We start from the raw sequence: 12,906 nt of genomic DNA, 5'->3' as shown, positions 1-12,906 counted from the left end.
ATATATATTTTTTATTAAGAAAAAATACGCGAGCCTTTCAGCTTTAAACCAATAAAATGCAGAAATAAAGAGAGGCTTTACTATACATTTACTACACATACACATAGTTGTATAGGTGAGTAAACATGTATGTATGTACATTACAGTGAACGCTCTACATTTCGAAAGCGTGTGACAACAAACGAGATTATTTTCGTTCGAACGCTTTTCTATTTACCTATATATCTTATATATAATATATATTTACTTGTATGAAATTTTTGTACATGTTTATTATTCACGTGCACACACAACTCATGTACATATGTATATGCATGTATGCACATTCCTATTTACTTTCCTTTTTTGTTTCCACTGTATGTCTACCATTAAGCGGGACATAATTTTTTTCTAAATGAATCAATTAGTTTTCTTTTTCTTTTTTTGTTTGCGAAATGACCCTGATTTCGCACAAAAAATATATAAATAAACAAAAGGCTTCATTTTAATTTAATTATGCTCAATCTTTATTGGTTTTGCACTTCTTGGCACTAAGAGGCAAATACATACGCATGTGTGCATGTACACATAACTATATTTGTATGTGTTTGACTTTAGTCAAAAAGTTCAAATTTATTAAACTTCACAAAAATGCTTGACAAAAGTCTAATGGAGACAGAGGCTTGTATACAAACATACATACGCATGCATATAATAAATACATATATGTACATACTATACATATACATATGAATATACAAGCAAGTATCTATTTATAAATGTGTCATCTGTGGCAGAGACCGGCAGCCAACACCGGTTTTGACAGCCGAATTTCTTAAGCACTCGCCACCGTTATTCATTCATATGTATTTATAAAATATTTATATATATTTATATCATTCTTGTACAAATTATACGTGTGTCTGCTATGATTTGATTAATTTATTTTGATTATTATTATGCTCTTCCTTTTTTCGCCATCACAATTAACTTACGCAATAGTTCATCACTTTTTTTTCTATGTGCATTAGACACACACACATATACATTGTATACATTGTTCACATCTATGTATGAGGCTATTTTTATTTTTTCTCATCTCTCTACTTTGGGTTCAACTTTTGTCAGCTAGTACGTAAGTACCTATGTATATACATCCATATGTACATATATGCACTCGTAACTACATATGTATGCATGTGGACACATAACTTGCGTTTCTAATTTAAAATTAGTGCGCATCACGGTCGCTCAAGTATTTTATATTTGCTCGAAGTTAGTACTAATTTCAAGAAGGCATATACAAACATATACATACATATATCTTGTGGAATGAATTATCCCAGCAAATAACGACACGTACAAAAAAAAAAAAACAAATATTTAATAATAATTAACTAACTAATGAATGAATGCTAAAGGCAATGATTAAAAACTGGGACATACTGTTTCGACTATCCAATATTAAATACCTTCGAGGGTAAGAGTAAGCGCCACAATGCCTTACCAAAAAAAAAAATGGCATCTCTTTTGGATAACGCCGATGCTTAACGTCAGAACTCTTTCCTTGGAGCCATCATATGAATCAATAAATGTAAAAAAGACTTCTCTCACCTAAAAACGAATTTAACATTCCAAGCAAATTGCTCTCAATTTCCAACAACCGTTTACCTACCGAAATTTACTCGGATTTTATTTCTAGACCTTTTTGGATCGGTAAGTAGTAGTAAGAAAACAACTCTGGCAATTGAAAAGTAAAGCACACTCAAATAAAATTAGTCTCAGCGCCTAATTATAGGCAACAATTTTTAAATTAACGTTATATATGAGATTTCCATCAGCAAAGATTTCACAATAATGATTAATCAAAATAAAACATACGATATGAAAATTAAAACATTTCAAAGAAACAAGTGCACTTAGAAACTGCTGAATCTCGTAAATTGTATTAATGTCAACAATATTGGCCACCTATGTATATGTATGTATTTGTACATGTGTATGTAAGTAATTGCTTTTAATATTTACTTAAACAGAATTAATCATCACTTCAACACAAAAAGAATGAGAAAAAATTTAAAAAACAAGCAAATTATATACATATGTATGTAAGTACATACATACGTTCATTCATTATATATATACATACATACATATATGTATATCTATAAAAGTTAATAAAAGAAATAATAAATGGTAGAAAATGCATGTAAAAAGAAAAATTTTAAAATTGGCTCAAATTATTATTCTCTAAGAACTCGAAAAGTTGAAATTAAAGAAAACATAACGAAATTGTCAATTCAGCACTGCTGCGGAAATGCCAAAGGGTTTACGAATCATTCGCGATGCGTAATAATATTTTTAGTTACATTAACTATAACAAATGCAAAAATAATAAGCAAATATAAAATAAAATAAAAAATAAATTACGGTGTAAAACAGTAACAACTATAAAAAAAGATTACGGGCGCGAAATAAAATAAAAGAAAAAACATACATATGTAACTGGAAAGAGCGGGCGCGAACTAACCAAAAAACAAAAAAACAACAACCACACCAAATCAGCACACCACAGCAAGGATAGGGNAAAAAATTAAAAAAATATATCAAAATAACGCAATCAACCAAGCAACGGCATAATTTTGTACATATTTATATAACTGCTGTAGTATTAAATATCATTACATTGAAATCGAAACAAAATTCATTTACCTTTACACAATTCTGCACAACAAGAGTGGATAACAAAAAATTTAAAAAGTCATAAACAGTGTAGTGATAAACAACTGCACAGGCAAGAAGCGTCAAAATGCTGACTAAAAACAAAAACGCAGTCATACCCCATGCATACACGAAAGCAAGATATTTTACCAACTGTCAAAGTTCCTTGACACTTTACAACAACCACACTGCCGTTGTGCAGCATTGTTTATGACACAGCTGCAGCAAGTGGCACATTGTCCTACAACAGCGGTGGCTCGACTTGCCTTGGCGACCGCTGGCCGACGGCACGTTGCCGATCCCATTGCAACGTGAGCACACATTCGAGCGGCTTCCCACGGCGTCAACAGCAAATTTCGATTTGTTGAATTGCACTTTAATTGTCTTGTATTTTCTTTATTTAGACGTTGTGGTTGTTGTTATTGTATTATTTGTTTATGTTATTGAGCTATTCTCTTTCGTATCGGATAATTAAAGGCCAACAAATGTGGTACATTACATTTACAAGTGTATATGTGTTTTATTTGTAGTTGTTGTAATTTTTTGTTGAAACCTTTCCCCCTCAATCATACTGCGCTGAATTTATTGCAATTATTTATTAATAATTAATTTTAGTTTGACTGCGTTTGTGCAAAGGTTTTTGACTTTTGCGCCAAAGAGCGGAAATAGCGCTTAAAATGTCCACATTTTCGGCGAAAGAAACATAAAACAGTGCATCGAAAGCTACAGGTGTTTCGAACTTTGTGAAAGGTTCGTTAACGGTTGGGTATTTGCAAAGGATTGAATAAGAAAGTGCAGAGGAAAAAAATAATTCGACGTCGCTATTAAATTATCTTTTCACTTATATGCATTTTTAGGTTATAATTTTGCTAGATGGCAAGCAATGCTTCAATTGTACTATGGATTGAATAATCAGTCACGATTTATTCAGATTACACCAAATTTGTTCGGAACACTGGCTTATTAGGGAACAATTAAAAGATGCGGTGATGAAAAAAACGACCAGCAATTTTTCTCTTCTTTACCGGCGTTGAAACCGCATACGACGTTATAGCCGAGTTAACAACAGCGCGCCAGTTTCTTCTTCTTTTCGCAAGGTGGCGCCAATTGGAGATTCCAAGCGAAGCCAGTTCTTTCTCCACCTGGTCCCTCCAACGGAGTGGAGGTCTTCCTTTTGCTCAGATTCCCCCGGCGAGTACTGCCTCAAATACTTTCACAGCTGGGGTGTTTTCGTCCATTCTGAGAAAATGGAGTCATGTGTAGTAGTTCACGCAAATGAGGAAAGTTCGCTGATCGCCTTTCAATTGAGAGTGGCCAGAAACAATAGCTTTACATATGGCTCAAGCAGCTCACCACTTCCGGTCTTTGACCGCGAGCTAAAGTGAGAAGACGAAACATCCCCTCCACAGGGCCACGTAAAAAACAGCCCCAACGAAAAAGACCAGGAGACTTACAGTAACAAAATATCGCCACAAAAATTGTTGTGTGCCGAGTTAGTTAGTTATGGAGGCGAGCAAAAGATTAGCACAAAAAGCAGTAAAATCTCAGAGCAAGCCTGAGAATATAACAATTGATCTTTATTGGGAGAGATAGGGGGACATAGAGTAGGTATGTATATATGTTTTTTAGGGCTCAGAATTACATAACCTTTCTTAGAGGTGTCTATCAACCAAATTTTCAGAATATGATCGCTTTATTTGACCCGCCTTAATGTTCATACATACTAATTACTTTTGCTTTTCTATAAACATTTACGTCTGTTTCATTCCCTTATTTAAATAAACTTAAAAGCGTTTTTTCCCCCGTTTTTCTCCAATGACGTCAAAGGCAATTATTCAATCGAATTGGCGAGGGACGAGCCTCTCGAGTCATTGCAATTGAACAATGTCAATTATTGCAATAGCTAAAGGAAAAACTCAATATATGTACATATAAAAAGAATAATAGTACCTTTGGAAGTGGAAAGTTATAAAAAAATAATACATAAAGTTGGAAAAAATTAAATTTTGAAAAAAAACATTAAATTAAAAAATTTTAAATTTCGGAAGTAAAAAGAATAAAAAAAATATTATTTATTGACCAATTTAAGTATACAAAAGTGGTGTCGATTAATGATAAAAAAAATTGGATTTAATAAAAACATTAATTTAGTTTTAAAAGTTTCAAAATTCTTTAAAACTGGAATATTATTAATGCAATATATGTATGAATTTGTTTTCAAGTCACGTGCATATCTGTGAATATAAATTGACGGAATGTGTGGTGAAATCAATTGATTTTATAGATTTGTGGCGTTAAGGTTTCAAAATGCCAATAGATGGCGCTGAAGTAGAGTTATGTGAAAATTTTGTATGTTTTTAAGATTACTAAATACACTAATTTGAGATTTTGAAATAATATAACTTAATGAAAAATGTTTTCAATATATTTAAAATTTTAAAATGCATATTAATAGTGAATAGTGAATATAGAAATCTAAAATTATTTTTATATTTATATTATTTAAACATCAAACATTTTAAGATAATTATTTTTTTGTTATTTTAAAAACATTAAAAGTAGTTTTATATATATTAGCAAACAGTATATACATGAAAAATTTATTTTAAAAATCGTTATAAAGTATTTAAAAAACAAAACTTTATAATGAAAATAAATAGAAAGGTGTATACGCAAGCTTTGGCAAAACATGCAAATAAAAAATTGTTTAAAGAAATTAAATAAAAGTCAGCAAAAAGGTTATTCATGTAGAGTTTATTCGCGAACATGAATCATTACCTATACTTCTTCGTTTCTCTCTCAAAAATTCCACTATGGCATGTGACCAGTTTGGCATATTATATAAAAAAAATAAATAAAAATGAAAATGAAAAAATAAAACTAAAACTAAAACGCGAAATTAAGCAAACCTTATTTTCTCAATGCCAAAATCACACGAAAACGTTAATTTTATTTGAATGTACTTCATGCTCAAAGCAAAAACTACGATAAAAAGAAGTAAATACAGCGAAAATAAAAACTGGTAAAATAAAAGGCACGCTAAAATGCGAAAGTATAATGATTCAGCCGTTCTAAAATTGAGCAATAGAACTGAATAGCAAAAATAAAATATATTTATCTGCGGTACAAAAAAATTTAACGCAACTAATCGCTAATAAAAATTGATTTTTCATATGAATATGATATATGTATATATGCACTATTTAAATTAGCAGTCAATCAATTTATCAAAAATTAATGGCATAAAAATACAACTTTTTTCATAGGAAAAATGCCTCACGACCTATAAGAGCTGATAGTATTTAGATAAAACCAGACAGAAACCTGTCTTATCTAAATATGCTTAAGTAGAATATAATAAAAAAAAAATTAAATAATGAAAACACAAATGAGAAATAAATCATAAATATATAACATACATATATACATATATACATATGTATGTATATAGTTATGGAGGCATAGAATATAGTACGAGTATATCAAAATAAATTCATGAATGGTCAAAACAAATGTATACACATGAGTCTATATATTTATATACAGATGCATATAAACAAATTGATAGCAGAAAGGCTTGCGAGCACAGATTAGCGTCGACGCAAAATTTCTAGCGTGCGGATGACATTTGACGTTTTATAAAATGATATAGATTTTTCAAAAACATATACATAAATAGAATGTAGGGATAGGTTTGACCGCTTGATAGCTCTACGTACATTTTACATTAATATTATGTGTATGTATCCTCAACTTAATAAATTACGCTTGTGTGGTAGAGCGATCACTCGAAGCGAGTTTTTGAACTGCGACGATAGCAGACAATTTTTCGTTTAATGTCACAGCGTCGATTGCTGATCGCACGTGCAATCAGTATTTGTCGCTGCTGTTCGTTGCTGTCTGTCTATTTTTATATATTTGTGACAAATATGCATTAGGGTGATTATTTTTAAATTTTAATAGAGTCAAATCGGTAATGCAAATATTCACATGAAACGTCGGGTCTATGTTATAAATAGTTGGAAAAAAGTGACATTGCTTTGGACAATAATATATACCCGACATCTCGTCAAATACAATTCTTTCCATATAGGGTCTTGATTTTGATCTAACAGTTTGTGTGGCAGCTATATGCTATAGTGGCCCGACCTCGTTATAACTGACGTAGTCCAGTCATTACTGTAAGTACCCAGCTGTAAGTCTGTAAACATTGTATATTGTATATTTACAGACTTACAGCTGGGTATCTCGAATTCTACCACTAAATACCATCAATATTCCTATTTTCTTAATATTTTCTAAAACCTTATTGAGGTACATGACATTGCAAAATGAAAAAAACATCTAACGAGACATATGCATATATTTGAAATGGTGAATGTATCTATCGTTTCAGAACGAGCTCAGTCTCGGCGATCCTTACTGATAATGTGAGCTTTAAATAAAAGACTTCCGGACTTACTCGCAGTCAAAGGTCGAAAATGTATTTTTCCGCAATTTTTTTATAAAATTAACTTAGAAAAAAATTTAATTATTTTCAAATATTATGGCATTTTATAAGACAAAAATGTATTATTAAAATTTTCTTTCTAAAAGCTAAAGGGCCTGTACGTTCTTTACGCTTGTCATTGCAGTTTGCAAAGCACCGTGACAGTGTGAAGCACAATACACACACACATAAACAAGTGCGTAAAAAGCTGTGAAGGCACTACGCTCGTCTTAACCAACACTCGACCACATCGATTTAAATAGAGGGGCCGGTACTCACAGTTAACTGTCGCTGTTGCTGTCCGCTCCCGCTGCTTAGGCGCTTGCCAATAAATGCTTGGCTTATGAAACAAGTTCGAAGCGTTTGTTTGTTGTTTTATTTTTTTATATTCATCTCTTTTTTTAATTATTTTTTTTATTCTTTGGGCATGTTTTACTATGTGTAGCTATGCTCTGGCAGCTATGTGACTTTGGTGTTTGCTTGAAACAAAATGTATGCTATATATAGCGAAATGTACAGTCGAAATCACTATGCCCCTGTCAACCCCCCACCATAACAGTCTGAACAGCTGTTGAATGATATACATTGCTCTAAGCAAGCACGTATGCGGGAAAAAGGGGCTCGTTGCTGACAAACACAAACATATGTAGGTATTTACACAAAACGCAAGTACATGTATATAGACACACATATACTTATGTATGTATATATGTATGTAGGTGTTTCTATTTTTGGATTAATACAAAAGTCTGTATTTCTGGTATATACATATATATATGTATGTATGCACGTGTGTGTGTAATTGGCGTGTGATCTCGCCTGTTTTTCGCTATCACGTGGCATTTTTTTCGCAAATGCCAATGTGCTCATGCAATGATCAACCGGTTCGTGAGCAGGTGAACTACATAATTGCAAGCTACAACAGCTCACACCCCTCTTCGCTACAATTGCATATACGATATATGCATTTGCATATATTTACACTGCCCTCAACAGTTCGGTTTGCAATTTACAGGAATTTATTTATTTTAATATTATTTCTTTTTTTTTTTGCCGTCATATTGGCGGTATGAGACACACCTCCCTACTTTGAACGCTGTATATACCTGTCTCTTATACACATCTAGATGTGTATAAGAGACAGTGCATATATTTACACTGCCCTCAACAGTTCGGTTTGCAATTTACAGGAATTTATTTATTTTAATATTATTTCTTTTTTTTTTTGCCGTCATATTGGCGGTATGAGACACACCTCCCTACTTTGAACGCTGTATATACTGTTATTTCATGCCGTTCATTGTTTATTGCAGCAGTGCTGGTGCTCTGCTTTGGCGGTGTAGCTGGTTGGTTGGCTGTGACTGGTTTGCTTACGTGTGCCTACATGTAAGCCCCCTTTTCTATTGAAATGTATTGATTATTTGTGCAATGTGGCGAATTCTGACGCGATTTATATTACTACAGCACTAATTACTGCGTGCGTTTATTTTTAAACATTAATAGATTTTTTTTTATTGTAGAGGTAATTGTTGTAATGTAGAATTGTTGGTAGTATTCCGCTCATTACTTATAAATTAAAGTAAAATGAAAATTGCCACCAAAAATTATGGAATATTTATTTTTAGGTGATTTTATTAAGTTTTCTGCTAATGAGATTTTTATTTCTTTATTTCTATTAGAAATATACCTATGTACATATGTATGTACTTCATTCTAAACTGATTATAAAGCAGTTATGTATTTTTTAGTCTATTATTTAAATATTTACTTATTGTTTCCATGTCATTTGTGTTTTATTCGAAAGCAGCTAATTTTCTTAATTCACGCTTAAAATCGTAAGCGCCCAAAACAAGACAACAGTTTATTTTACCAGAATTAACTATTCTGAAGATATAATACGACTATAAATGTGATACAAATTTTAAATTGAAATAAGGAAGAACTTTATTTTTATACATAATTCATTAACACATGTTTTTGAAAATACTAGAAATAAAAATTTTTACCACAAATGGTATATTTTGTAGAAAGAGGTTATTCGCATGTGTATACCATACATATGTATGTACAAATATGTATACTATAAATCACACATACATAAGTATGTAAGACACAAAATGGCTTCGACCTTCTAATATTTATAAGCAGACTACTCAAGAGTTGTTCTATAAAAACTGATTATATTCAAAAAATAAAGGAGACATAAAGAAGACGCATTTCAAATGAAAATAATGAACAAGGAAATAAGGAAGAAGCACTTCAAAGCTATCCGGGAAATACATAAAAAAGCAAGGTAGATTCGTGCATTTATTAATGAATATATGTATGTACGTATCTATTGACATAATTTAAATGCTTTTAGATACGGTTAAGAAATTTTAACTCAACTACTTTAAATTTGGCACTTGGAAACCCATTAGTATATGTTAGGCTTTTTTATCTATGTAACTGTGCAAAGAGTTATACATTGCTAATTTATTGTATAATTGTGGTAGATTAAAGAACACCTGAAAGTATGCATATATAGCAATGTATGGGCAATAACGCCCATAGAATTCCTTATATGACAAGCTAAATGTTGACAATTGCATTTTATACGTTCTCTTACATGTGTATATAACGTAATATCGTTAATTAACAAATTTTAATTTTTTCTACTTTATACCAAATCAAACTGACAGCAACCCGTGCAACCCAAGTGACACAATGTAATGTGCATGTACATACATATGAACATATGGGATTTTTTTTTAACAGTCTAGTACTGATTTGTTACGAAACAAAGCAATTATTTGTTGCATATATTATATTTCTTAATCCAAACTTTCAATATATGCATAAAGAGGTGGTGGTAGGTCTTTATCCTTCCATGAGTATGTTCATATAAACATACAGACATACATATCTACATTCAATAGTTTAGATATAAGTTTGAGTATATGGTATTTACACATACTTATTGTATTTTGTAAATATTTATGGTATTAAAATGTTTATTTTGCTAACTAGTCCTATTGACAGTCCTCTTACAAGTTATGTGCGAAAAAACATTAATCAAATAATTTAGCGACTTTCGATTTACATATACATACTAAATAACAAAATATTGTCTTACCTTCCCAATATCTCTTTAGGTTCATATTTTGCATAAAAGCCCTTAGCCGCATCCTTATCGGGCAAAACATCATCCTCTTCCTCGTCCTTAGCCATTGGTTCTGGTGGAATTTTGACGGTCAAATTCAAAAATGCAAAGAAAAATCAATGCGCAGCGCACAGTCAATTTAAGCTATTTAATCCAAAAGCAAATTGGGGTTGGAGAAGAGTGTAAACTACACTTCGATACTAACAATCAGAGCACGATTCAATTAGTAACTTAACGCCATTAGTCGCTTTTTAGGTAACTTATAGATGACCACGTAATATGCAAAGGAGCTGATTTGGGTGGTTATATAGCGGGGTACAACGTTTTAGCCACCGATATGATTATTTGTTAATTAATGACGTTTTTGATTTTGCTGTTTTTCACGCGTTATTTATTACTTATTTATCAGCAGCTTTCGACGTAGCGTTTGTATTCTAAATATTAATGATTCCTTATGCTACAATATTTAATATAATTTTAGCAAACAAAATAATAGATAATAATGAAAAATGTTTTTTTCACTACACTGCACTTCGCGAGGTTTGCATAGTGTGATACCTTGCCTTATACTTTAAATTTGTTGTTCGGTCATGCGTTGCTTTATATTTTTATATCTTTTTGGCTACTTGTTAGAATTTTACGCGAGTACACAACAACACAAAACTTTTGGTATGCGTATGTGAATTTTCATTCAAATTTCGCAGGTACATATGTATGTAAGTATATAGATCGCACGCACGACAAGACGCGAACAAAAACGTATACAGATATGTATTGCATTCAACTGAGGAAGGCATTTGCAACTGCTAGCAACGCTCACTACATAAAAATTTTCCATTCATATCTTGTTTTCTCCTTACTAACTATTGTATATTATTAAAACTTGATGTCAAAATAATTGAGATAGTTAAAGTCTTTTATAACCGATCCAAACGTGGTTAGATCGCCGGAAAAACATCCCTTGGTCGGATAAAATCCGAGTCAATTCCCGTGCGTAGAACCGGCTGTCGTGGGAATTGAACACATAGTTAAAGTCTAATTATTTAGTGCCCTCATGTCTTTATTTTTAGAAAGAGGTCTGCTTAGTTGTGTACACAAGGCTTTTTTTTCATAGATAAAATGAACTTTTGGTTAGAAATAACTAAGATGCCGCTTCCCTATATTTCCATGTACAATACGTGTTTTGTTTTTCAATTTTATTGTTCGTCCGTCTGGCTGTCGTCTACTGAGATATTTAACCAACTTTTTGTTTCCTACAATTTACTACGCTTGTTCTATTATAGCCACCGCCACTGATCTGCACAAAGCTTATTCCTACTTCTTTTCTTTTTCTTGCTGTTGCCGTTTCTGCCGTTCAATGTCAAAAAAGGTTATAGCACATTCAACGTTTTTGTCCTCTTGCCATGCCTCCCGACACATATCTGCCACATTGCACTAGTTATATTTCAATAGCGATTTCTTACCACTACAATTTACTACAAAGTTTGTTCACAAATTATATAGCAAGTTTTCTTTGCGTCGGTAAATAATTAACATTTGCGAAATAGCAATTTATTTATAAATTTGATGCGATTTCAGTCAAATACTTTTGCCGACGCTGCGTTTCGCGCTGTTTCCACTGTTGCTTCTTTATCCACTGACACTTCGTTTTTATTTAAACACACAATATATCAACGATGCACACTCGCGCTTGCGTTGAGCTGCTCCACGGCGTGTCTTATGCGTTGATTCGTTCACAAATGGTCGAAGAGCAACATTCCGATGAGCAAGGAAAAAATTTTTATATGCAAAAGCAATTGTCGTAAAAAATAAAAATTTACAAATAAAATTGAAGAAATGCGGATGATAAATGTGAAAACTATTTGACGTTCTCTTTTGTGCACATGTTCGTGGTTGCCAATTACAGAAAATGTGTATTTATAAAGATTTCTATACACTTTATAGATATTTAAAAATAAATAACTAACGTTCTCTGTTTTTTTTTAATATTGGACCTTGAGCTAATATTTTATTAATTTTTTTTTTACGATTTTCGGTATTTTCTTACCAGCAGTTGACTACTCCTTACCTGCCAATATAGTTGGCAACGTAGGCAAAATTCATTAATCTTTACTTTTCTTTGCCTAGCATACGTAAATATTTACAATATTTAAATCAAAACTCGGATTTTTTAAATAAAAACCTATTGAATTTCATGCCAAAGATTAAAAATTCAAAATTATATGAAATCGCGATTCTATTGTAATTTCCGCCCTACACTACAGAACTGCAACTAAAAATCCCAAATTAATTTCGGTATACCCGATATAAAACCAAGAGCTATTTCGTCATGCCATCATTCACCACCAGGCTCATCTAAGTCGGCTTGCTTTAACCCTCGGTTGGTATCGAACGGCTCGGAGAGGTCCTTCCCGATCTTCACGAAGCTTTTAGTGTTGCTCAACGTCAGTTTACACAGCCGTATTAGTACGACTGGGGCGCTGTTATCAACTCGGCTTTAATGTTGTTGTTGTTGTAACGATTATCAGTCCCCGTTGGGATGGTGAGGGTTATCAGTGTTGTCGTCGATGTCATC

General features: G+C 32.2%; 1 protein-coding gene across 5 annotated transcripts in view; it reads right to left on the bottom strand.

Moving 5' to 3' along the window:
* LOC108976275 (phosphorylase b kinase gamma catalytic chain, skeletal muscle/heart isoform) overlaps positions 1 to 12,153 on the bottom strand; it is a 32,108-nt gene extending 19,955 nt beyond the window's left edge. For 2 of the 5 annotated variants that reach the window (XM_018945255.1, XM_018945256.1), the window contains exon 1: positions 10,305 to 10,399. In XM_018945255.1, coding sequence (XP_018800800.1) covers positions 10,305 to 10,399 — 95 coding nt within the window. Of the gene's footprint in view, positions 1 to 10,304; positions 10,789 to 11,794 lie in introns of those variants that run through there. The other 3 variants (XM_018945252.1, XM_018945253.1, XM_018945254.1) reach the window with 3 other exon arrangements.
* Between the last annotated feature and the right edge of the window lie 753 nt (positions 12,154 to 12,906).

This window comes from Bactrocera latifrons, unplaced genomic scaffold, assembly GCF_001853355.1.
Source record: "Bactrocera latifrons isolate USDA-ARS-PBARC rearing strain unplaced genomic scaffold, ASM185335v1 scaffold_74, whole genome shotgun sequence".
Lineage (NCBI taxonomy): Eukaryota > Metazoa > Arthropoda > Insecta > Diptera > Tephritidae > Bactrocera > Bactrocera latifrons.
The sequence above is the reverse complement of the archived record's forward strand: the minus strand, read 5'-3'. Positions and strand labels throughout refer to the sequence as shown.